The sequence below is a fragment of the Umbelopsis ramanniana genome (genome assembly GCF_025399195.1).
Source record: "Umbelopsis ramanniana AG unplaced genomic scaffold K450scaffold_10, whole genome shotgun sequence".
In the NCBI taxonomy this organism is placed as follows: domain Eukaryota; kingdom Fungi; phylum Mucoromycota; class Umbelopsidomycetes; order Umbelopsidales; family Umbelopsidaceae; genus Umbelopsis; species Umbelopsis ramanniana.
In genome coordinates this window covers 274,469-296,383 of record NW_026252096.1, presented here as the reverse complement: position 1 = coordinate 296,383, position 21,915 = coordinate 274,469, and the positions used below count along the sequence as shown (strand labels likewise).

At 42.8% G+C, this 21,915-nt stretch overlaps 7 protein-coding genes across 7 annotated transcripts; 5 read left to right on the top strand and 2 right to left on the bottom strand.

Annotated features, from left to right (window-relative positions):
- The first annotated feature begins 2,638 nt into the window (after positions 1-2,638).
- On the top strand, positions 2,639-6,023 carry K450DRAFT_228442 (uncharacterized protein). Its single transcript, XM_051586916.1, has 18 exons — positions 2,639-3,286; positions 3,354-3,370; positions 3,443-3,476; positions 3,538-3,592; positions 3,664-3,805; positions 3,882-3,956; positions 4,022-4,096; positions 4,165-4,312; positions 4,375-4,545; positions 4,606-4,766; positions 4,825-4,917; positions 4,984-5,170; positions 5,241-5,311; positions 5,393-5,418; positions 5,486-5,511; positions 5,585-5,599; positions 5,677-5,791; positions 5,861-6,023. The coding sequence occupies exons 1-18, from the start codon at positions 2,767-2,769 to the stop codon at positions 5,943-5,945; spliced, it is 2,016 nt and encodes a 671-aa protein (XP_051447326.1). The 5' UTR covers positions 2,639-2,766; the 3' UTR covers positions 5,946-6,023.
- A 501-nt stretch (positions 6,024-6,524) lies between these two features.
- K450DRAFT_228431 (uncharacterized protein) lies at positions 6,525-8,017 on the top strand. Its single transcript, XM_051586915.1, has 3 exons — positions 6,525-6,880; positions 6,962-7,049; positions 7,133-8,017. The coding sequence occupies exons 1-3, from the start codon at positions 6,611-6,613 to the stop codon at positions 7,849-7,851; spliced, it is 1,077 nt and encodes a 358-aa protein (XP_051447325.1). The 5' UTR covers positions 6,525-6,610; the 3' UTR covers positions 7,852-8,017.
- Positions 8,018-10,194: 2,177 nt separating this feature from the next.
- On the top strand, positions 10,195-13,039 carry K450DRAFT_228413 (uncharacterized protein). Its single transcript, XM_051586914.1, has 5 exons — positions 10,195-10,346; positions 10,456-10,847; positions 10,953-11,402; positions 11,480-12,522; positions 12,634-13,039. Exons 1-5 carry the CDS (start codon positions 10,289-10,291, stop codon positions 12,947-12,949), a joined length of 2,259 nt encoding a protein of 752 aa, XP_051447324.1. The 5' UTR covers positions 10,195-10,288; the 3' UTR covers positions 12,950-13,039.
- Positions 13,040-14,330, top strand: K450DRAFT_228409 (uncharacterized protein). Its single transcript, XM_051586913.1, has 4 exons — positions 13,040-13,409; positions 13,483-13,539; positions 13,619-13,839; positions 13,917-14,330. The coding sequence occupies exons 1-4, from the start codon at positions 13,090-13,092 to the stop codon at positions 14,171-14,173; spliced, it is 855 nt and encodes a 284-aa protein (XP_051447323.1). The 5' UTR covers positions 13,040-13,089; the 3' UTR covers positions 14,174-14,330.
- On the bottom strand, positions 14,312-15,467 carry K450DRAFT_278371 (uncharacterized protein). Its single transcript, XM_051593291.1, has 2 exons — positions 14,892-15,467; positions 14,312-14,816 (listed from the first exon to the last, which is right to left on the bottom strand). The coding sequence occupies exons 1-2, from the start codon at positions 15,430-15,432 to the stop codon at positions 14,509-14,511; spliced, it is 849 nt and encodes a 282-aa protein (XP_051447322.1). The 5' UTR covers positions 15,433-15,467; the 3' UTR covers positions 14,312-14,508.
- A 620-nt stretch (positions 15,468-16,087) lies between these two features.
- K450DRAFT_228402 (uncharacterized protein) lies at positions 16,088-19,085 on the top strand. The gene is made up of 7 exons (XM_051586912.1): positions 16,088-16,735; positions 16,830-16,967; positions 17,041-17,676; positions 17,763-17,894; positions 17,969-18,216; positions 18,280-18,541; positions 18,632-19,085. Exons 1-7 carry the CDS (start codon positions 16,118-16,120, stop codon positions 18,947-18,949), a joined length of 2,352 nt encoding a protein of 783 aa, XP_051447321.1. The 5' UTR covers positions 16,088-16,117; the 3' UTR covers positions 18,950-19,085.
- A 6-nt stretch (positions 19,086-19,091) lies between these two features.
- Positions 19,092-21,521, bottom strand: K450DRAFT_228397 (uncharacterized protein). Its single transcript, XM_051586911.1, has 10 exons — positions 21,355-21,521; positions 21,248-21,280; positions 21,069-21,170; positions 20,922-21,001; positions 20,728-20,843; positions 20,565-20,649; positions 20,288-20,492; positions 20,158-20,209; positions 19,936-20,079; positions 19,092-19,851 (listed from the first exon to the last, which is right to left on the bottom strand). Exons 1-10 carry the CDS (start codon positions 21,427-21,429, stop codon positions 19,235-19,237), a joined length of 1,509 nt encoding a protein of 502 aa, XP_051447320.1. The 5' UTR covers positions 21,430-21,521; the 3' UTR covers positions 19,092-19,234.
- Positions 21,522-21,915: the final 394 nt, after the last annotated feature.

The window sequence follows — 21,915 nt, the reverse complement described above, 5'->3', positions numbered from 1 at the left end:
TGCAGACATTTTCAGTAGCAATCCGTAAAAATGAACAGTAGTGGGTTAAATAACGTCTGAATATAACTTATATTATGAAATATATGCTAGCAATGTTATTTAGTTTAAATACGTACTTGCTCCTTCACCATCAAGACATTGTCATCATCTTATAACTTTAGCTATAGACAGTAGAAACATTTGTTGCTGTTAATAGCAAGTAGAACAGAAATGTTGTAAATTAGTAGAATTTGGCGAACCCTTTTATTTTTCAATTAAGAAACTCAAGGGTATCCTCACGCTTATTATTGGATCTATTCTCATCCTTGACGCTGCTCTACACAACATTTTTTTTTGTTCCCAAATTGGAATGATGACAAGAACAGTCACATTTTGTTTTGCTGGTGGCCATTTTCGCCTGATCTAATCGACCGACCGAGGATTACTGATTTTTTTTCTCTCTCTCCAAGTTGCACCGTAAGCAATTCGATTCAGTCAGTGCAGCATCCTTGGATACAAGTTTCTAAATTCAATTACACATTAGATTTGAAGGAAATTCAATATGCCACCGAAAAAGCAACAGAATAATGCCAAAACGAAAAAGGCTGTCGAAGATAAGACCTTTGGCATGAAGAACAAGAATAAGTCTGCCAAGGTTCAAAAATTCGTCCAACAAGTCCAGCAGCAGGCTACCACCGGTGGAAAGAGCAAACAAGCTGTATGTATAAATCAGAACAGCATCGTCAACTCTTTGAAGATGTACTCACCGAACATTTCTCTGATCTAGACCGAAAAGCAGCAATTGAAGGATGCACAGGAGGCTAAAAAGGCTGCAGAACTCAAGAAGAAGCAAGAACTTCTTGAATTGTTCAAGCCGGTTCAAGCTCCTCAAAAGGTACCATTCGGCACTGATCCAAAGACCGTATTGTGCGAATTTTTTAAGGCTGGACATTGTGAGAAAGGCCATAAGTGCAAGTTCTCCCATGATCTTAATGTCACACGAAAGGATCAAAAGAAAGATCTGTATACCGATTCTCGAAAGGAGAAAGAAGAAGGTATGTTGATCTTTGAGGTTTAAAACGACTCAGTGTTCCTAAAAACATGAGACTCAACTTTTCATGTAAATCATTTATTAGATACCATGGACAAATGGGATCAAAAGAAGCTGGAAGAGGTTGTTCTTAGCAAGGCTGGTAACCCCAAGACAACAACTGATATTGTATGCAAATATTTCTTGGAAGCTATTGAAGATAATAAGTATGGTTGGTTCTGGGAGTGCCCTAACGGAGGTAAGTGATCGTTATGATTTCATTGGCTGCTTTATGTTTCGCAAAGGCGACCTGCTAAGATAAATTGCACGCTTTTCACCATAGGTAAAAACTGCAAATATGTACACGCACTGCCTCCAGGCTTCATTCTCAAGTCCAAGAAGGACAAGACAGAGAAGAAGGAAGAAATCACATTAGAACAATTCTTGGAAACTGAGGTTTGTATCAACCTGACGCCTTAAACGCTTGTCTGATCTGTACCAGCATACTCATCATAAACCTTTTGCAGCGACATAACCTCGGTTCCAACTTGACGCCAGTAACTCTAGATTCATTCACTGAATGGAAGAAGCATCGTATGGATAAGAAGGATGCTGAAATGGCCGTCAAACGTAAGCTTAAGGAGAAGCAATTCCAAGCCGGCAAATCGCAAGGCATGTCTGGAAGAGATCTTTTCGAGTTCAATCCCGACTGGGCAGAAGACTCAGAAGAGGAAGACGACTACTTCGACTTGTCTGCATACGATCGTGAAGAAGCTGAAAAGGAAAGAGACCGTGAAGCTAATGAACGACGAGAGTTGGAAAATGGAATGGCAGGAGTATCAGTCAATGATGATGGTGCTAACGCAGAAAATGACGAACCGGAACAAGCGGGAACTTCTGCTAACTGAATGTAGACGTTATGTTAATAAAGAAGTCCCCCTCCCCTTTTTTTTTTTTAAAAAATAATCAAGTATGCTACAGCCAAAATTTCATGTCTTTTGGTCCCATTGGAGGCTATCAAAGTAAACCACAGCAAATGATTGTCCCTGAGAGGAAAGAAACCTTTTCAATGGCATTTCATGGTAGATATAACGAAAGATGGAATGCCGAACGTTCTCTGTGGATTGCAGTTTTATCTGCTTTGGGTAATTATTGCCAGATTCGCGAGATCCTCTCAGTATTGGCTGAACGTAGCATTACTTTCTGGCGAAGACGAAAGTCGTTGCTATACTTCAACATTTTCCCCAAAAATTTGTATGTCAGTGGGTGTACATACTTCGGTAAACTAATAACTGCAGAGTACGCACAGTTGGCAGATCATCCACTTCTAATTTATGGTCATAAATTTGAGTGTCAGCTTATGCTGTGTACAATGTCTTTAGGCTTCTGCTCCACAGGTATGCCGTAGCTGAGATTTCTGCGTGGATTAGAGATGCACAAGAGTCTCTGGGTGTGGATATGGAAACTTCAACCTGTAAAAGGAAATTGATTTCTTACTGTCTGGCCGGTCAATCGGGCTACACACACATTTACTGCAATAAAATGTTATGTAGGGTACCTAACGTTAACACAGTAATAAAGATATCAAATAATATTAATTCATCCAAATAGGAGCCTTTTTACCTTCGCTGTTAACTGAATTTCTCATCTCTCGTTGCTGTGAGACATTGGTGACTTGGTACCGGAGTTCGAATACAAGGTATAAAGCGACTTGCGCGTATACCCCTCGCAGCTCTTCACACGTTACCAACTGAACCATGACCACCACAACTGCCCCGCAACCAACACTCAATTTCGCAATCACTGCGACTGAACTTAAGAAGTCGATCGATGACATCATGGCCCAAGAGCTGGAGGTCAATAACAAGGTTGCTAGCCTTGCTCCTGAACAGCAGACCTTTGAAACTGTGATTCTCCCTATGAGCAAGGTGGACAATGCTGTTGCTGGTGAAGCTCATTTGGCTACAAACCTTAGCTATTTTTCCCCAGAAAAGGATGTTAGGGATGCATCATTGGAGGCTGACAAGGCATACGATGCGTTCGGTATCGAGCAAGGCATGCGCGTTGACTTGTATCAAGCCGTACTCAACGTCTTCAACAAGACAGACTTGGCTACTTTGGAACCTGAGGATGCAAGACTTTTGACTAAGACCGAACTTGATTTCCGTCGAAGTGGTCTCGCGTTGGAGGAAAGCAAGCGTAACGAACTTAAGGAAATCCGCAAAAAGCTCAGTGAGTTGGGTATCGATTTCAGCAAGAACTTGAACGAGGAGAGCAGCAGTTAGTATCCTTTGTAGAACTATATGTGTTATTCTTTTTATAGATATACTAACAACCTCTATAGCCGTTAGCTTTACTAAGGTAAGAGATAATGTGTAAAAGGTCATGCACGAAATCTCTTGATGTGGTGTTGATGGTCCCATTGATGACTAGGATGAACTCGAAAATATGGACGATGACTTTTTGAGTAAGTAGCTTTAATGTGAAAGTAGATTGTCGAATTGAATTGCAGCTAACCATCGCTAAAGGTGGATTGAAGACAGGGGAAGTCGATGGTGTTCAAAAGTATATTTTGACTATGAGGTAAGCTTCAGCGAAAGATGTGATCAATGTGCATCAAAGGCGAAATGTTGTTCATACCGGAATCCGTGTAGATATCCTGATGTTCTTCCCGTCTTGAAAAACTGCAAGAATGAAAATACCCGAAAAATTCACTACATCGCTTACGAATCTCGTAATAAGGAGAACATTGCAATTCTTGAAGAGGCCGTTAAGCTCCGTCGCCAAGCTGCCAAGGTTTGTGATACTCGTCGTTAGCCTTACACTGCATGAGTTCAAACTTGCCCCATTTGACTAATACTGGTGCGTTAAGCTTCTTGGCTACCCATCACACGCCGCTTTTATATTGGAGGTCAAGATGGCCAAGTCAGTAGAGAAAGTTCAATCAGTACGTATACATATTGTAAAGCAAAGAGCGAACGTGAAACCTGTCTGACATGGCATGCTTTATAGTTCCTGAGCGATCTTGTGAACAGATTGGAACCCATGGGTGAAAAGGAATTGGAACGACTCAAGAACATCAAACGCGTAAGTGACATCCGGCCATGAAAATATGATCATGTCAACTCACTCACATCATCTTTTGGTGGAGATAGAAGGAGAAGGAATCACGAGGAGAGGAATTTGATGGCAACATCAATGGATGGGACACTGCTTACTATTTGCGTATACTCTTGGAGGAAGAATACCAAGTTGACCAGCAAGTTATCAAACAATACTTCCCATTGAGCAACACTGTCGACAGTTAGTTTCAAACCAAATGCAAAAATAGATGGTGTGCTTCTTTTAACCAGTTGCAATTGCAGGAATGCTGGAAATTTACTCCAAGGTGCTTGGATTGAGATTTGTAAAGGTACCTGCTGATAAGGCCGTTGTATGGCACCCTGATGTTCAGCTCTACGAATGCTGGGATGATACCGATACCCAAGAATTCTCTGGCTACATGTACCTTGACCTTCACCCAAGAGAAAACAAATGTGAGTAAAACCAGTTCAAACAAGGAGAATAGTTGTATAGCAACACTTATGCTATTTTAGACTCCCACGCTGCCTGCTTCCCTCTTCAACCTTCGTACTTGAAGGAAAGTGGTGAACGCGTTGCACCTTCCGCAGCAATGGTAGCCAACTTTACCAAGCCCACTGCTGATAAGCCTTCACTTCTGAAGCATGACGAAGTTGTCACTTTGTTTCACGAATTGGTAAGGCGGGAATATACTGTGTAGAAAAGGGTATTGGTTGCTGATTCTTTTGCTATAGGGTCACGTCATGCATCACATCTGTAGTAGAACAAAGCACACACGTTTCAACGGTACAGCTGTCGAACGCGACTTTGTTGAAGCCCCATCACAGGTACGCGAGGAATAGTAAGGGTTTCATGGTGTGATTTGTGATCTCTTACTGACCTGATCTCGAAAGATGTTGGAAAACTGGTGCTTTGACTCTGAAAGCTTGAAATATCTCTCGTCTCATTATCAAACCGGTGAACCTATCCCCGATGAAGTCATTGACCGCATCGTAAAGGCAAAAAATGTGAATGGTGCTATGTTCAACTTGCGTCAACTATTCTTCGGTATCTACGATATGACACTTCACACTTCTGATGGTACTTATTCGAATTGAAGAAAGAAACAAAATGCTTTTCTTGGACATGCATTGACTTTGATGTTCTATAGACGAAAAATTGGATACTTCTGTTCTTTGGCATTCTCTTCGTAAGAAGGTCTCGTTGATCAACTCACCAGAGGTATGAAAATTTTGCCATCGACCGGCTTTTTCAACCGCCTCCCAATACATTTTTTGCTTAACATGCACTTCAACTTTATAGGGAACTTATGGCCAAGCTGCATTTGGGTAAGTAATAGCGTCAAGCAACATCATGGTTAGAAAACGTATTCTGATATGCTTTTTGTGTTGCAAGTCATATTATGGGAGGATACGATGCAGGTATGTATCAGCAATTGGCTAATTGGTATTACACCTAGAATAATTTTTTAACTTGCTGTGTTTCATTGTATAGGATACTATGGTTATCGTAAGTGGAACAGGGGCATTCTTTTTCAGATCCCAACGCGACAACCAGCTTCTGACGGCTAACAATTTTTCTAACAGTATGGAGCAAGGTGTTCTCGACTGATATGTTTTACACCAAGTTCAACAATAACACCTTGTCCAGAGACAACGGATTGGCATACCGTCATAAAATTTTATCTCGTGGTGGCAGCCGGTAAGTACCTCCGCCTGATCAGCTATAGATAGTGTTCAAGTTGACATAATTTCTTTTCACCTTTGGTAGCGATGGCATGGATCTACTTAGAGATTTCCTGGAACGCGAACCTTCGTCTGATGCCTTCATGAAGGAGCTCATGAGCGCCCAATAGGCAACCAGCCTTGAGAAAATGAAAAGCGTGTGGTAGATATGTGCTTTGCCGCAAAGTGGTTCAGCGACGATAAAAAATAAAAAAATGCCGTCATATTATTCGCGCTGCTCAAATGCTCATTCTTGGTTTCATACTTTTTTTTTTTTTTCAAATATTTCAACGTATGTTTGATAATAGTAGATGTAATAATTTGTCTGATGCGACGTCGACTACCGGTTTACGTTCAAGATGTCGATGGTGACGGATTTTATCGATGGGGAGGGGGTGTTGCAGCCCCCATCCCACCGCGGATCGTTTGGCGTCGGTTTTAGAGACGCGCTTGATATCGCAGTAAGACCCATGTTAATTTCCTATTACCACCTCGTTGTGCCGCTTCAACTGAAAGCAACCTCTACTCCGATAAGCTTTGACAAACAGGTAGACAGCTTACTGCCGTCCATAGATAAATGAAAGAGAAACACCAGCTTTATAGAATATAGTGGCATGTTTGGATGGACTTTTTGTTTATGAATCGTGGGATGATTTTGGAAAAAACGTGAGCTGAAACACAGTCATTCGATTTGCATGATTAGCAAAATTTTCCTTTGGATTAAATACCTTGATTCAGGGTGAACAACCCCCCGGTCAGAGTTCTTTTACTTTACTTTACATTTACTTTACACAATATGGGTCTTCTAGATATCGTTCCAGCTGGTGTCATTACCGGTGACAATGTTCGCAAGGTCTTTGATTATGCACAAGAGCACGGTTTTGCTATCCCCGCTATCAATTGTACTTCCACCAGTACCGTCAACGCCGCGTTAGAGGCTGCTCGTGATATCAAATCTCCCATCATTATTCAGTTCTCAAATGGTGGATCCGCCTACTATGCTGGAAAGGGCTTGAGCAATGATGGTCAAAAGGCTTCTATCCTTGGTGCTGTTGCTGGCGCCCACGTACGTACTTTCGTGACATCAATTTTTTTTTATCTCAAACTTGTAACACGGCTTTTGACACTGTTTGTTTCGCATTTTCAGTACGTCCGTCAAGTTGCTGCAGCTTATGGAATCCCAGTCTTGATCCATTCTGATCATTGTGCCAAGAAGCTTATCCCATGGTTCGATGGTAAGATGAAGCCATTTAAGTATAACGTGGTCTTACATACCATATCAGTAAGCTAACAAGGTGGACCGATTCGATATATATAGGTATGATTGCCGCAGATGAGGAATACTTCAAGGCTCATGGTGAACCACTTTTCTCATCTCACATGTTGGATTTGTCTGAGGAGCCCAAGGAAGAGAACATCGAAATCTGCTTAAAGTACTTGAAGCGCATGGCCCCCATGAAGTGCTTATTGGAAATGGAGATCGGTATCACTGGAGGCGAAGAAGATGGTGTTAACAATGAAAATGTAGACAACGCTTCTCTGTACACTCAGCCAGAAGATATCTGGGACATCTACAAGGCATTCTCCGAAGTCACTGATTTGTTCTCTATTGCTGCTGCATTCGGCAATGTCCATGGCGTCTACTCACCTGGTAATGTCAAGCTTCATCCTGAATTGCTTGGAAAGCACCAAAAGTATGTCCAACAGCAACTCAGCACTAAGGACGATAAGCCCGTCTACTTCGTCTTCCACGGAGGTTCTGGTTCTACTCACCAAGAAATTGCCACTGCCGTGTCATTCGGTGTTGTCAAGATGAATGTTGATACTGACACTCAATGGGCTTATCTTGTTGGATTCCGAAACTACATGGAAGCCAAGAAGGACTATTTGAAGGCACAAGTTGGCAACCCCGAAGGTGCCAACAAGCCTAACAAGAAGTACTATGATCCTCGTGTCTTCGTTCGTGAGGGTGAAAAGACCATGATCACTCGTGTACAAGAAGCATGCAAGGATCTCGGAAACGTCAACAGACTTTAATCGGATTTTTCCCACTGCTTCGACCATAATAGGTTGATCAATAGCATTAGTCAATTTCAAACAATATTGCATCCACCGTATCAAATGAATAAATCGATATTCCTGTACATTCAGTATCTCATATTGGTTCCTTTTTTTGTCTACTAATTCTTTTGAAATGTATTTGGAGAGAATGAATGTTTTGCAATATGAGTGAGCTTGAAAGAATGGCATGGTGAATGATCAGTAGCGCAGCGACTCGCCAAGATTTGGTCATGTGATTTTTCTAGTGGCTTAAGGCGACCTCCAGCTTGCGCACCCAGTTTGGTGCAACCCAATGACGACGGTGATTTTAAAGGTCAGTCAAGTTTGAGTTGGACTTCTGCTTCAAGGGAACTATCAAACATTACTTAACGACAAAATGACGAACCTTCCCGTGGTTGTTATGGACAATGGCACTGGGTGAGTTGTGACTCCTATCCTTGCTATGAAGCGTACATCTTGGCGTGCAATGGCACAAAGCCTACGCCAGTTTGTTCGTCATATCTCGAATAGCCCGTTATTTCGCGTCTCCGTTAGCCATTTCGAACTCACATCTTAACACATTTTCTATTCAAGCTATACCAAGCTAGGTTTCAGTGGCAACAATGAGCCTTCTTTCGTATTCCCGACTGCCATCTCTACTCATGAGAGCCCATCAGCATCAGGAGCTCCATCCGTAGCTTCCAAACCGTCATATCTTAGCGGCAACTTGGCATCAAAGCGAGGCATAGAAGACTTGGATTTTTATATCGGTGATGAAGCACTTGCTAACTCTAAAACTATGGCTGTGCATAATCCTATTCGTCATGGCCAAATCGAAAACTGGGATCATATGGAGCGTTTCTGGGAACAATCCATTTTCAAGTACCTCAGATGCGAGCCTGAAGATCATGCCTTTATGCTTGTGAGTTATATATATCAGATGGACACGTAATGGTGTTGGATGAATTATATTAACATGCTCTGCTGTAGACCGAACCACCACTCAACCCTCCTGAAAACCGTGAAATGACTGCTGAAATCATGTTTGAGACTTTTAATGTTAATGGCCTCTACATTGCCGTTCAAGCTGTGTTAGCACTTGCTGCTTCGTGGACATCGAACAAGGTCAATGAACAGACTTTGACCGGAACTGTCATCGATTCCGGTGCTGGTGTTACGCACGTCATTCCTGTGGTAAATTGACCGCAATTACATGATATCTATCGAGCAAAAACTGTGAAGCTAATACGCACTGTATTATTTGCACAGGCTGAGGGTTATGTCATTGGTAGCTCTATTAAGAGCATTCCTATCGCAGGAAGAGATATCTCAAAGTTCGTTCAACAGCTTTTGCGTGAGCGTGGTGAAACTAGCATCCCCCCCGAAGATTCATTGTATGTTGCGGAAACTATCAAAGAACAATACTCATACGTGTGCCCAGATATCGTCAAAGAGTTCAAAAAATACGAACAAGAGCCTGATAAGTACTTCAAGAAGTACGACGGCATTCACACTGTTACTGGCAAGGTTGGTTTTATGATGTACCATAGTATGCTCAATTCATTTCGGATGGTGGTGAATTAATTCCATATGCAGCCTTACAGTGTAGATGTCGGATTCGAGCGCTTTTTGGCTCCCGAGATCTTTTTCAACCCAGAAATTGCAAGCTCTGACTTTTTAACTCCTCTTCCAGAGGTTGTTGACAATGTGATCCAAAGCAGCCCTATTGACACACGCAGAGGATTGTACAAGGTAATTGCATTTTTGTTTTTTTGTTTTTACCTTTTTTTGGTATTCAATCATGCAATGGACTAACAACTTCTGTTTAGAACATTGTGCTCTCTGGTGGCTCCACCATGTATAAAGATTTCGACAAGCGTTTGCAACGTGACATCAAACGAACTGTTGACCTGCGAGTCAAGATGAGCGAGGATTTGAGCGGTGGTGCCATGAAAGCTAAGCCCATCGATGTGAGTGTTATTTCACACAAGAAACAGCGGCACGCGGTCTGGTTTGGTGGTAGTTTATTGGCCTCAACGGTAAGTAGATTTCTACTGGGTCTCTGGTAAATCACATCATGTCTCATATTTTTTCGTGGTTATTTTTTCCCAGCCTGATTTCAACAGCTACTGTCATACCAAGGCCGAGTATGATGAGTATGGCCCAAGCATTTGCAGACATAATCGCGTTTTTGGTAGTGTTATGTAATTGAAGGTGGAAAATAAAAAATGCAAACAAATGAGATATCATAGGGAAATGGTGGACCCCAATTTCGTAATGCCCAGCAGTCATGCAATCGCCATATAACAACATTTGCCCCGAACACACCAAATAGAAACTCCTCTGCGCACTTTTTTGTTCTACACTTATTTCACTTTTTTCAAGATTCCTTACCAGCGTTCTAGGCTAGTTTTCGCCTTCTGGTATTTCTTCCATGGTTACAAGCGTCCGAGATAACACTCGTGTGCCAGCAATGGACGAATCAGACGAAGGTTAGCCTGACATTCCTGCCATTGCTTTGGAATCCGAATGAGTCGACACAATGACTCCGCTATTTGCTGTCCGTGCACAATGTACTCATCCTCATTCATACTTTAACAGAAATACTCGATTATCAGACCAGTCGATTGCAGGCTTCCAGGTTGAGAATAGCGCTCTTCAATCTATTACAGAGCGACAATCAAAAGACAAGGCAGGCCACTCTTCAAAAGATCTTTCGATTGGTTCACTCATACGCCATTACATCCCAGAATTCATCTTTGAGCCCTGTTGCACTTCAAAACATGGATCTCGAGAATATGAAAATTTCTGGCTCTCCGGAAACGGCTGAGGACGATCCAAATACTGCTATACCGACTGTCGATCACTCCCTGGAGGCTGAAGGCGCGGCTGAACAACTGCATTTATATTTATTAACGCTGCTGAGACTAGCAACAACTTGTCCGTACAGTGATGTGCGACGAAGATGCACTACCTTCCTTAGCCAGTTGCAGGTAAGCTGCGGGTCAAGCATTGTGACTTTTCGGGGACGATCAAGCAAGCCAGGCCATTTCACATTATATGACTTACTAAACTAACTATACTACCCTATCCAAAAGACCAGTGGCATTGTTACCCCCATGTTGTTACACCCTTCGCCATCTTTTTTCATCACCGAAACCGATATTACGTCGTTCCATAGTCAAGCTCCCATGACTATGTCCACAAAATTATCCCCTCTTTCACCCTCACTTTCTTCAGTCATCACGGGACCGAGGGAAAGTCATAGTGATGACATAACGTACCAGTCAACTGGACATGGCGATCATTGGTTTCACTTGCAAGTTTATGCGACTCCAGATGAAGACGTGATTGGTCAGCCGGTCGATGAATATGTTTGGCAGATTATGGCTCAAATGTACCTCACCACTGGACGAATCAGTAACTTGTGCCGTGTGTTGGCTTATTTTCCAACTTTTTATGAGGCGTTTCATGTTAGTATCTCGGTCGTCCTCAAGCGCTCTATTGGTCCACTTCATCCTCCATGGCGATATTATTTAGGCATTATGGTATGTATCTTTGCCAAAGCATTCCGTAGTAGTTAACAATCATACGTAAACCTCACATTCCTATACTGTATATATAGGCTGCTGCCGAGCATCGATGCCAGTATATAGTGCAAGTCTTAACACACGAATTTATCCATCACGGTGGAGACAAAAATTGGTTGAAGGGACTGAAACATGTCCCATTTAAATTACGAACAATATCACGATTGCTTCTAAAGGTTTCAAGACAACCGTGGAAGCTCGAGGAAGAGGACATGACTCAATTAATGCGACATAACTCGGTAGGAACGCCTGTATCAGACACTTGGACGCATAGCGAGTTGGTACATGCCACAACCATTTTCGCCACCATATTAAGCTTGAGCAGCTTTATAGGCTCTTGCGGGATAGCCAACGAACCCGACATGACTGGAGGATTCACCATCGGCGGTAAAATACAACCTGGCATAGAGCAAGAGCTAGGAACGTTTCAAACACAATTAGTCAATCCAGTCAAAGAGGAAGACGAAGCCATTCATGCAGCGTCTGCTGCAACGGGATGGTGTGAAGAATTAGATTCACATCCTTCACCTACCATTGTTATGCAAGAAGACGGCCCATCAGGTAACATTGGGCTTGGACTCAAATTTACACCCATGAGATCCGCCAAGGCAGACATTGAAGACGACGGCGTGAATGGACCCACCGAGTCTGAAATGCAGGATCAAACGAAAATGATTATTTCCTTGTTAAAAGAAACGACTCAAGTGAGCTCAACAGCCGGTTCGTCTGCCCACTGCTTACGCACCACACCAAGCAGGGATCCAGATGGCTCACCGACCAAACTGCACCCCATACGTCGTCAGTCTGAGGACTCATCCAACTTCCAAACCAAACTTTCAAGTAGTATCAATATATATGTAAATGCAGTATACGAAAATTTGGATCGGTTTGTGGATCATACTTCAGCAAGTGATGCAATTGAAAGACGAGAATTTGATGTCAAAATTGACGAAGAGCTCAACCTTGGAGACTTTTCATGGGAAACTGAAGCCTGCGATCTTGTAAATCATTATTTACCTTCAGTTGGCGAGTACATTGATGCAGAGTTTCACGAAGCACTTAGCATTACTGATTGGAGGTAGGTGAACTATAAATGAAACAATGTGAGAGGTTACTTTATTCATCCATGGTAAATAACCTTTACCCACCTTTGTTTTTATTATTATTTTTATTTTATAATAATATGAAGCATATTTAATCAACAAGAAGACACTATGCTGGACACGTCCCCACTGAGACGAGCTATATGGTTTTACTGCCTCAAGCTCTATGGTGTTAAAAAGGAGGATTACGACTACTCTGATATTGCCCGACTAATTAGTCCGCAAATGAAGAAGTATTTGAAGAAGGTATGCTACGACCCACAGAGCATCACCTTACAAGATTGGAATACAACTGGAATCTCGTTAAGATCAGAAGAAAAATGTCACATGAACGTATTGGCTTCAGAAGCCAAGAAGCAGGCCCTGTTATGTTGCATGCTCTCGATGTTGGCAAGGCTGTAACTTCGTTTTAATGATGGTTACACGGACAGGTTCCCTCGAGCAAATCTATTTTTGTCAACAAAAACAGTTAATAAAGTCGCCTTTTCATTTTTTTTTACCCTGTCTTTTGCTTCGCGCTTCTCTTCATCTCGTTAATCAGTATGAAGTTTTCAATTGCTGCAACCTTCGCTCTCGGATTCTTAGCTGTGACAGCTCCATTCGTTTCCGCTGACAGTTTGTCTGACGAGATTGACGCGGCCACTAAAAAGTTCTGTGGCGGTCTTGCCCTGACTGCCCCTACCAAAAGCCAAACTTTCACTGAAGGCAGTAAGATTAAACTGACCGTCACCAGAAAGCCCAATAGCGAAAGCAAGGTCATCAACGCCGTCGATATCTATCATATTGGCTCCGGCAATAAGTTGACTTACCTCGGTACCACCTGGACAGGCAAATATAAGCTCAACTCCAAGGCTACCATCAGGTTAGACCATGTCAGCCAATACCATTTATTCTGTAGTGAGTTTCACTTACTGACGTCTGCTTCTGGTTTCTAGTGTTGATATCTCCAAGAAGGCCAAGAACATCAAGTTGCCTGCCCAGTTTGAGTTCCGGTAAGCTTTCGTTGTTTTCTAACTTCCTATTGATTTGATTCGCCTATTAATTTTCGCTCTTCTTTTTTTATTTGTACAGTACATGGGTACACAACAATGCTGGCCCCGATTGCACACTTATGAGCAAGGTCTTCAAGGTCGTCCCTAAAAGCCATAAGAACGATGATGGCACTGACAGCATTGAAGACGATGGCAGCTCTCTTGACCCTAACGTCGATAACGGTTGTTTCGGTGTCAGCGTCGACAAGCCTAGCTCCGGCGAAAAGGTCAAGGCCAGTGAAGCCTACACCGTTTCTCTCAGTAAGTGAACCCTATGGAATGGCATTAAATCAATTTGTATTTTATTTTTTACTAATTGTATCTTTTATTTGCAACAGCTCGTGACTCTGCTTCCCATGTTGAAGACTTCAAGTCCATCGAGCTTTACAAGATCGATCTGCAAACCAAGGAAAGCACCAAGGTCAAGGACAGCTGGACTGGTGATGAGCACGTCAGAGCTATCTTCAACGTTAAGGATACTCTTCCTGCTTCCGATATCTCTAACCAATACGCATATTACTACAAGGTTACTGCTGACACTCAACATAACGAGACCTGCAGCTTCCACGGACATGCTTTCTATGTTTCAAACTAATCAACTCATACGTTGATAATCCCCCTCAACTTATTTACCCTTGTAGAACACTCATTCAGATTTTTGTAGTCGCTTCTTTCTTCATAAACGAGAAACACTACCATTGTTCATTCACTGACATAAGATGTAATAGCACCTCTGTGTCATTATTTGTAACACCATAAGTCAAACCATTTTGCCACACCTTCATTTTCATTTTTTGGCTTTATCTCTTTTGTTCCAGTTTCTGTTTTTCCTTCTTTTTTTTAAAAAAAAAAAATACCAAAGAAAAAAGAAGCAAAGCTTTGTTACCATTCAATGTAAAGAATAGTGTGTACGTCTGAATACTTGAGCATCTAATCCCAAATCAATTGTCCATGTTCGTTCAGGCTGGCGACACCTTGCGGACGCTTGCCACTGCCTGGTGAGCCGCTACCCCACACATTTGATTGGGATATTATCTTTTTACCAGGTCCCTTTGAGTAGAAATCATTGATCCTTAGTTTCTCCAATTCGCGTTTGTGCTGTCGCAATCTAGCTTCTTGCTCTGCTTCCTGAGTCGCTTTAGCTTCCTTCTTTTTGCGGGCTTTAGCTAGATTTTCTCTTTGCTTTTTGGTTAACGGTTCAAAGGAATTGGCTGATGCTATTTGAGGCGTGCTTCTGGCTGCGAAAGAGATGAAAAATCAATTCTATGTGTTTTGGATGCCCTTGAATCGTACACTGGCTGAATGACACGTACCTTTACTGGCTTTTCGGTTCCAACCTGGTTCCACTGGCTCCCATTCCTCTTCGGCTGGCGGCTCATCCGTTTTGATGCGCATCACTCTGGAAAACCGACTCGTATTATCCATATGCTGGTCAATAGCCATGCCACTAACTTCACTGTCTTTTGCAGCCTTTTTCATCCTCTCCTCAACAAATGATAATGCTGCCGCCTTTTCTTGTTCGGTGGGTGTATTTGCCTTCTCGGTGGTGATAGTGACCTCCTCCTTGGGTTCATCAATAATTTGTACAGTATCTTTCTCTTTGACTTTATCTTTCTGTTTCTCTTGCTTCATTTGCTTAGAAGGCTTTTTGACTTCGCGATCTGCTGCATCTTTAACATCAATCAAAGCTGGCGTTGACGCTTGAGTTGAATCGGCTGCTTTGGAAGACTTCTTCTTAGACTTCTTCTTCTTTTTTGCAGCCGAGGCCGATGAGGATCCTCCATTCTCGTGGCGAATAAGGTAGATCAAAACAATGGGTAACAAAAGCGTTACCAAAAGAGCAATGGCCTGCATTCTCGATTATGGAAGGAGCAATGGTTGGACTACGCCAGCCAGTCAATGCGCACAAAGGATCTAGAAAACCAGCCAATTAAATTGAGCCCCCGATGTCTTTCACCACTAGTACTTCGCTAAATTGACGTTTCCTCTTTGTCTTTGAAGAGGGTAGGAGACGAACATGAGCACTAAACAATAGTTCAATTTGTATTATTTTTTTTGAATTGTATGATCACAGTAGAAATAAGCGTAGAAGCTATCATCGCTGAAAATCTACCGGATCGAATGCCTGCCTGGTTAAAATCTAGAGTACGTCTGCTCTTCTTCAAGACATTCACTGGTGATCAACAGCATTTCCTCGGTGCTTCTTCAGAACCCACATGGCTATGTCAATACTACACCACTACTCTGTATGGTGCTGGCCATGCTGATATACATATGGCCCCTTGTCCATACCCTCACCTCGTGACATGCCATGGTGTATATCACGCTAACGATGGTATAAATTTTAGGTTACAGTAAGGGAATCATGTAAATTGTAGAATAAGGTCACCATCCAATGGCTACTGAGCTCACGCGATATCCATAATATCAGTTGGCCATCATCCTTCGTATGAATGGCGGCCTTTGAAAAGATGGCAAGTAATATATTCTTTTCGTACCTTCCGCCACAGGGCACTTTATCTTGGTTCGTAAATCGTCAATGTCACCACCAGTTCAAGATTCACTGCAAGCCATGTCCGATAGCGAGCAATCGGACTCTTCTCAAGAGATGATGCCCACTGTTGATCCGGCATTGCAGTTACCTCTACGGCCACATCACCTCTTACCAGTGCAATCCAATGCTGATCAGTCGTCTTTGTCGTCGTACACTTCTAACGAACAGCAGACCAAAGAACAATTAGGAGCTTCGAGTATTCCAGCACATCATTGGTCATGCAACGTAAAAGGAACAGATCGATGGTTTAGAGATGAAAATGGCCGAGTTCTGCTTATGAGAGGAGTCAATTTGTGTGGCGCGTCCAAGCTGCCAACTAGTCCTTATGCTGGATCCACCCATTTGTACGACGAAGACAAGTTTTGGGACCATCGTAATGTCAGCTTTGTTGGCCGTCCCTTTCCTCTAGAGGATGCTGCAGAGCACTTTGGAAGACTTCGTGCCTGGGGTCTGACATTTGTGCGACTGCTGGTACCTTGGGAGAGCCTTGAGCATGCCGGCCCGGGAATATACGACGAAGAATACATTGATTATCTCATTAAAATCATTGAGATGATGCCAAAATATGGTATCAAATGCTTTATTGATCCGCATCAAGATGCTGTGAGTACAAAGTGACCTTTTTCCAGCCGGCTTGGCATTCTGCATCCATACCTTTTTTATCCTGTCAGCGGACTAATTCACTTCACTTTTACAGTGGTCACGATTTTCAGGTGGATCAGGAGCACCAGGATGGACTTTTGAGTTGGCTGGTTTGAATATTCGGTCCTTCAAAGAAACTGGTGCAGCATATGTTCATAACACCAATGCCGTTCCCGGCGATCCATTGCCTATGGTAATTCACATTTATAAAAAATTATGCAAGGACCTACTCACTTAGTTTGACATTAATATATGTGTTGTTACAGGTTTGGCCTACAAATTATACAAAGTTGGCGAGCAGCACTATGTTCACTCTTTTCTTCGCGGGAGATACCTTTGCTCCGTCCAAAACATACAACGGCGAGTCAATTCAACAATTTCTTCAAACTCATTTCATCAACTGCTTTGCGCATTTAGCCCAACGTCTTTCGCAATTGGAAGCTGTACTCGGTTTCGAAGTGATGAATGAACCTCATCCCGGTTATATTGGACTAAAGACTCTCGCCAAATACGACTCAGCTATCAACTTGATCTTTGGAGACTCACCAACTGCGTTACAAGCATTAGCATTGGGGGATGGCATTCCGCAAGAAGTAGACGTCTATGTCAAAAGTTGGCCGATTCCAACGAAGCGATCTCACAGTCGAGTGATCAATAAGAGTAAAACATCTGCTTGGCTTGAAGGTCATGGTTGTATCTGGCGTGACCATGGCGTTTGGGGATTAGACGAAAATGACCAGCCAAAACTTATCAACGACAAGTATTTTGCAAAACATCCCGAAACTGGCGAACCCATTTCTTTTTACAACGACTTTTATTTCCCATTCGTTAATGCATATGCGAAAGCCATCCAAAATATTCGACAGGAATGGTTCTGCTTTGTTGAACCACTACCGAATGAGGTGAGAGAGACTGTGCAAAATGTGCTCTTCGTAGTCAACTATTTAGGGTCTTATTTGCTGACCTTCACTTTTTGGTTGATTTAAAGATTGCACCAAAGTACAATGACGAGCATCATCAGGATAACATTGTGTTTTCTCCACATTGGTATGACCTTAACTGCGTGTTCTATAAAAAATTTGAAGGCAAAGTGACCCATGACGTGCAGCATCTTCAGAAGGTAAGCTCATGCATATGATGCTCCATTTCAAGCAGAATACCGTGACCGCGAACTCTTTACTAACCTATTCGTAGGGAGGCAATGTTTTAAAGGCAACCTACTTTGGTGTAAAAGGAGCAAAGAAGAATTACTCGGGTCAAATTCGTAATGTTCGCAAGGGTGGCATCGACAATATGGGCGAGAAACCATGTGTGGTTGGTGAAGTTGGCATTCCCATGGATTTAAACCAACGTAGAGCTTTCGAAACTGGGGATTACACCCATCATACCAACTTCCTTGATGCTGTTATATATGCTTTGGAGAGCAACCTTGTCAACTTCACGTAAGGATTCATGTGTACATGTTGGATGTTGCTAAAGAGGTCACAACTAATCTATACCTTCAGGCTATGGAATTACAATCCTACTAACGATAATACGCATGGTGATCACTGGAATGGTGAAGACTTCTCCATCTTTTCTCCTATGCATGATAAAGCTGTGACAGAGGATGATCACAATAGCGAAGAAGAACCGCCTGTCGGCAATTTTGAGATTGATGTTCAAAAACTCAAAGCAATCGATCAGGAAATGACCAAGGTGCACGGTAGAGACCAAGCTGCCGTCGACCACTGGCATAAGGGTGGCCGAGTATTGGATGCTGTCATTGTACGTGAGATACATCATCATTCGCCAAGCATAGTAAACTCTGACTAACTGCTATTCCTCCTTGTCCTTGTTCCACTTTTCATGACACAGAGACCCTATGCGTCTAAAATAGCGGGCACACCTATCTCAGCCGCCTTCAACTTGGATAAGCTTGAGTACACTTTTGTTTTCGAGCATAACGGCACAGCGACAGAGACTGAAATATATATACCTGGCTATCACTATGATGGGAAAGCCATTGATATCAGAGTGTCTGATGGAGACTGGAGATACGTCAAGGATCAACAGACACTATATTACAGACACCTTGTAGATCACAAAGTCCACCGTATACAAATTCGCGCATTGGCATCTGGAACGGATAAAGAGGCTATCAAGCGAAAGAACACTGGCTGCGTGATGATGTAAACTATACTTTTTAAAATATATCCATTTGCTTCGTTTTAGAAAGGTGTTTCCACGCTTATAGCATAGCTGGAATAGAAGCAGTCAATTTGACGATAGTATAAACCCAACAGTAGAATATACATGGATTGATTTTTTTTTTTTATTGTATTTTATTTTATGCTAGTAGTTGAAGACAAACATGTAAAGAAAAAGCGGATAAGGTTACAGGTGTTGAAAGTAATGGGGAGAGAAAAGAAAGAAGGGTTTGGTATGCAGGAGTGTTTTTGAGTTGATGAGGAAACAAGTCTATTGGTATGTCATTTCATCCTCATTGAAACCAACGGTGGGGAAGCTTTCAGAGAAGGTAATGACGTCCTTCTTGAGTTCTTGGAGGGCAGGAATATTCTCACCGTTACCGATGTGCTTCTTAAAGTCAATCAACTTGGTGGTGGAAACCTTCTTCTTTTCGTCAAGAGCGATTTGCACAGCACGATCAATGAAGTCGGCAACCTTGACAAAGTCGTCTTCCTTTAGTCCACGGCTGGTCATGGCAGGAGTACCAATACGAAGACCACCTGGGATCAAAGCACTCTTGTCACCGGGAACAGTGTTCTTATTAGCAGCAATGTTGGCCAATTCGAGAATACGCTCAACACGAGCGCCATCAATGCCCTTGGAGCGCAAGTTCACAAGAAGCAAGTGAGTGTCAGTACCACCAGACACGAGTTCATATCCACGACCGGTGAAAGCCTTGGCAAAGGCTTGGTTGTTAGACAGGACTTGCTGTTGGTATTCCTTGTAGATGGGTTCCTTGCATTGTCTCAAGGCAACTGCGAGAGCAGCAATGGTGTGGTTGTGAGGGCCACCTTGATGACCAGGGAAAACAGAGGTGTTGATTGGGCCTTCCAAATCATACATAATTTCTATAGATAAACAAGTCAGTTAGCATGAATGGAAACTTGTTTATACTTCCAGATGGCAATGGACTGCTTCTCTGCAAAACATACCCTTTCCCTTCTTATCGACGTTGCGGACACCCTTACGGAAGAAAATCATGGCACCACGGGGACCACGGAGAGACTTATGGGTGGTGGTCATGACAAGGTCAGCGTATTCAAATGGTGATGGAAGAACACCGGCAGCAACAAGACCTTAATGAAATGAAATGAAAGAACTGAAAGTTAGCTTTTGAGGGAGCTATTTCATCCTGCGATCCCCACCCTACATACCACTGATGTGAGCCATGTCGACGTGAAGGTAGGCACCAACTTGGTCAGCAATCTGTAACACAATAATCGATCCCAGATTAGTAACGAACACGTCTGTGAACATAGGTCCAACTCAACGCTTTTACTTTACCTTTCTCATTCTGGCGAAATCAATGTTTCTAGGGTAAGCACTTGCACCAGCAACAATGATCTTGGGTCTGTAGAGAATAGCATTGGCTTCAAGAGCGTCGTAATCAATGTAGCCAGTCTTCTCATCAAGACGATATGGGAGAGTTTCAAAATAGCTGGAAACCATTGAGATCTTCTTGGTCGGGGTTTGGTAGCCGTGAGACAAGCTTTTTGCAAGGAGCGGTGGTTAAAATCTTTGCCGAGGAATATCCACACCCACTAAGCAAACATCTACTTACTGTCCTCCGTGGGGAAGATCGAGGCCCATGATACGTTCATGAGGCTTCAAGAGAGCACCGTAAACGTACAAGTTGGCGGGAGCACCTATACATATTACGCTTCGTGAGTATGATCACATTTCCAGTACAATCTGCAAAAGCTTTGCCCACCCCTTGCACCTACCTGAAAGAGACTGCACGTTGACACCCCACTTGGAATTATCGAGATCGAATGCTTCAAGAGCACGCTTTTGGCACAAAAGCTCAGACTGATCGATGAATTCGTTACCACCGTAGTATCTGTGGCAAACAACACGCTTGATCGGTTAGATAAAGCTGCAGTCCCGTTCCACTACAACTACCACCACGACACATTACCTTGCTCCGGGATAACCTTCCGAGTACTTGTTCTGCATAATGGAGCCAAGAGCATCCATAACAGATCGGGATGTGAAGTTCTACAGAAGGTTATCAGTGTCAACGTTGTGCAATGCGTCCAGGTTAAGCTATTGACTGAAAACTCACCTCAGAGGGGATGAGACAGATACCGGTACGCTGTCTCTTCTTCTCCTTCTCAATAATATCGAACATTTCAGGATCGGTATCCTTGAGGCGGCTGTTGAGCAGCTACATAATGAAAGCGAAGGAGGCGTTAGTGCAGTTCATAGGCACACCCAGTGCGTGCAATACGAAATGAAACTTACCTCCTTCTGTCCAGCAGGGAAGACGTAGCCTCGCTATTATAGGTGAAGGGTTAGCATAAGGCGGGGAAAAAACACGATTGCAACTGAGTGGAGGTTTAAGCACATACCATCTGCATGGACACGACAGACAGGGAACGCAAAGCACCGTTGCGGATAGGTCTTTGGAAAGCGGATCTCAACATAGTAAAGTAGTAAAAGAAGAAGAAGTGATTGAAGAGGAAAAAGCAAAAAGCCCAGTAAATAAAACAGAAAATAGGAATGGAACAAAAAATATCGGAGCCGCGTGAGTAAGGATTTCAGTCCTTCCACCGTGTCAACCAAATTTTTTTTGGGTCACATCATAACGGGCATTGAATACAAGGGAGATTTACCATAAACTGGATAGAGAGGAGAGATAAGGAGAGGATGGCGTTCGGATGAAGAGAAAGTAGATTGTAGTAAGGTGCACTTCCTTGATGATTTATAACGAGTTGACGCACCGGCAGACGGACGGCTGCCAAAGTAGCTAATTTATACTCTTGGGGGGTAAAGCAGACAAGGTAGAGAAAAACATAACGCCATAAGGAATGATCACAATCACGTGTAATAGTAGAGTTGCCACTTGATATAGGCTGTAATGTTGAGCACATAGTGATATGACAATGTTACTAGGATCACTATCCATTATC

Coding starts and splice junctions, on each gene's coding strand:
- K450DRAFT_228442 (XM_051586916.1), top strand. CDS start 2,767: ATGACCACCACAACTGCCCCGCAACCAACACTCAATTTCGCAATCACT. Junction 4,313..4,374: donor ATTGAGCAACACTGTCGACA/GTTAGTTTCAAA, acceptor TTGCAATTGCAG/GAATGCTGGAAATTTACTCC. Junction 4,546..4,605: donor TCACCCAAGAGAAAACAAAT/GTGAGTAAAACC, acceptor ATGCTATTTTAG/ACTCCCACGCTGCCTGCTTC.
- K450DRAFT_228431 (XM_051586915.1), top strand. CDS start 6,611: ATGGGTCTTCTAGATATCGTTCCAGCTGGTGTCATTACCGGTGACAAT. Junction 6,881..6,961: donor GTGCTGTTGCTGGCGCCCAC/GTACGTACTTTC, acceptor TCGCATTTTCAG/TACGTCCGTCAAGTTGCTGC. Junction 7,050..7,132: donor GCTTATCCCATGGTTCGATG/GTAAGATGAAGC, acceptor CGATATATATAG/GTATGATTGCCGCAGATGAG.
- K450DRAFT_228413 (XM_051586914.1), top strand. CDS start 10,289: ATGGTTACAAGCGTCCGAGATAACACTCGTGTGCCAGCAATGGACGAA. Junction 10,347..10,455: donor AATGGACGAATCAGACGAAG/GTTAGCCTGACA, acceptor ATACTTTAACAG/AAATACTCGATTATCAGACC. Junction 12,523..12,633: donor CTTAGCATTACTGATTGGAG/GTAGGTGAACTA, acceptor AATAATATGAAG/CATATTTAATCAACAAGAAG.
- K450DRAFT_228409 (XM_051586913.1), top strand. CDS start 13,090: ATGAAGTTTTCAATTGCTGCAACCTTCGCTCTCGGATTCTTAGCTGTG. Junction 13,540..13,618: donor CCTGCCCAGTTTGAGTTCCG/GTAAGCTTTCGT, acceptor TTATTTGTACAG/TACATGGGTACACAACAATG. Junction 13,840..13,916: donor AGCCTACACCGTTTCTCTCA/GTAAGTGAACCC, acceptor TATTTGCAACAG/CTCGTGACTCTGCTTCCCAT.
- K450DRAFT_278371 (XM_051593291.1), bottom strand. CDS start 15,432: ATGCAGGCCATTGCTCTTTTGGTAACGCTTTTGTTACCCATTGTTTTG. Junction 14,817..14,891: donor GAACCGAAAAGCCAGTAAAG/GTACGTGTCATT, acceptor TCTCTTTCGCAG/CCAGAAGCACGCCTCAAATA.
- K450DRAFT_228402 (XM_051586912.1), top strand. CDS start 16,118: ATGTCACCACCAGTTCAAGATTCACTGCAAGCCATGTCCGATAGCGAG. Junction 16,736..16,829: donor TTGATCCGCATCAAGATGCT/GTGAGTACAAAG, acceptor TCACTTTTACAG/TGGTCACGATTTTCAGGTGG. Junction 18,542..18,631: donor GAGTATTGGATGCTGTCATT/GTACGTGAGATA, acceptor TTCATGACACAG/AGACCCTATGCGTCTAAAAT.
- K450DRAFT_228397 (XM_051586911.1), bottom strand. CDS start 21,429: ATGTTGAGATCCGCTTTCCAAAGACCTATCCGCAACGGTGCTTTGCGT. Junction 21,171..21,247: donor TCCCTGCTGGACAGAAGGAG/GTAAGTTTCATT, acceptor TTCATTATGTAG/CTGCTCAACAGCCGCCTCAA. Junction 21,002..21,068: donor TCTGTCTCATCCCCTCTGAG/GTGAGTTTTCAG, acceptor AACCTTCTGTAG/AACTTCACATCCCGATCTGT.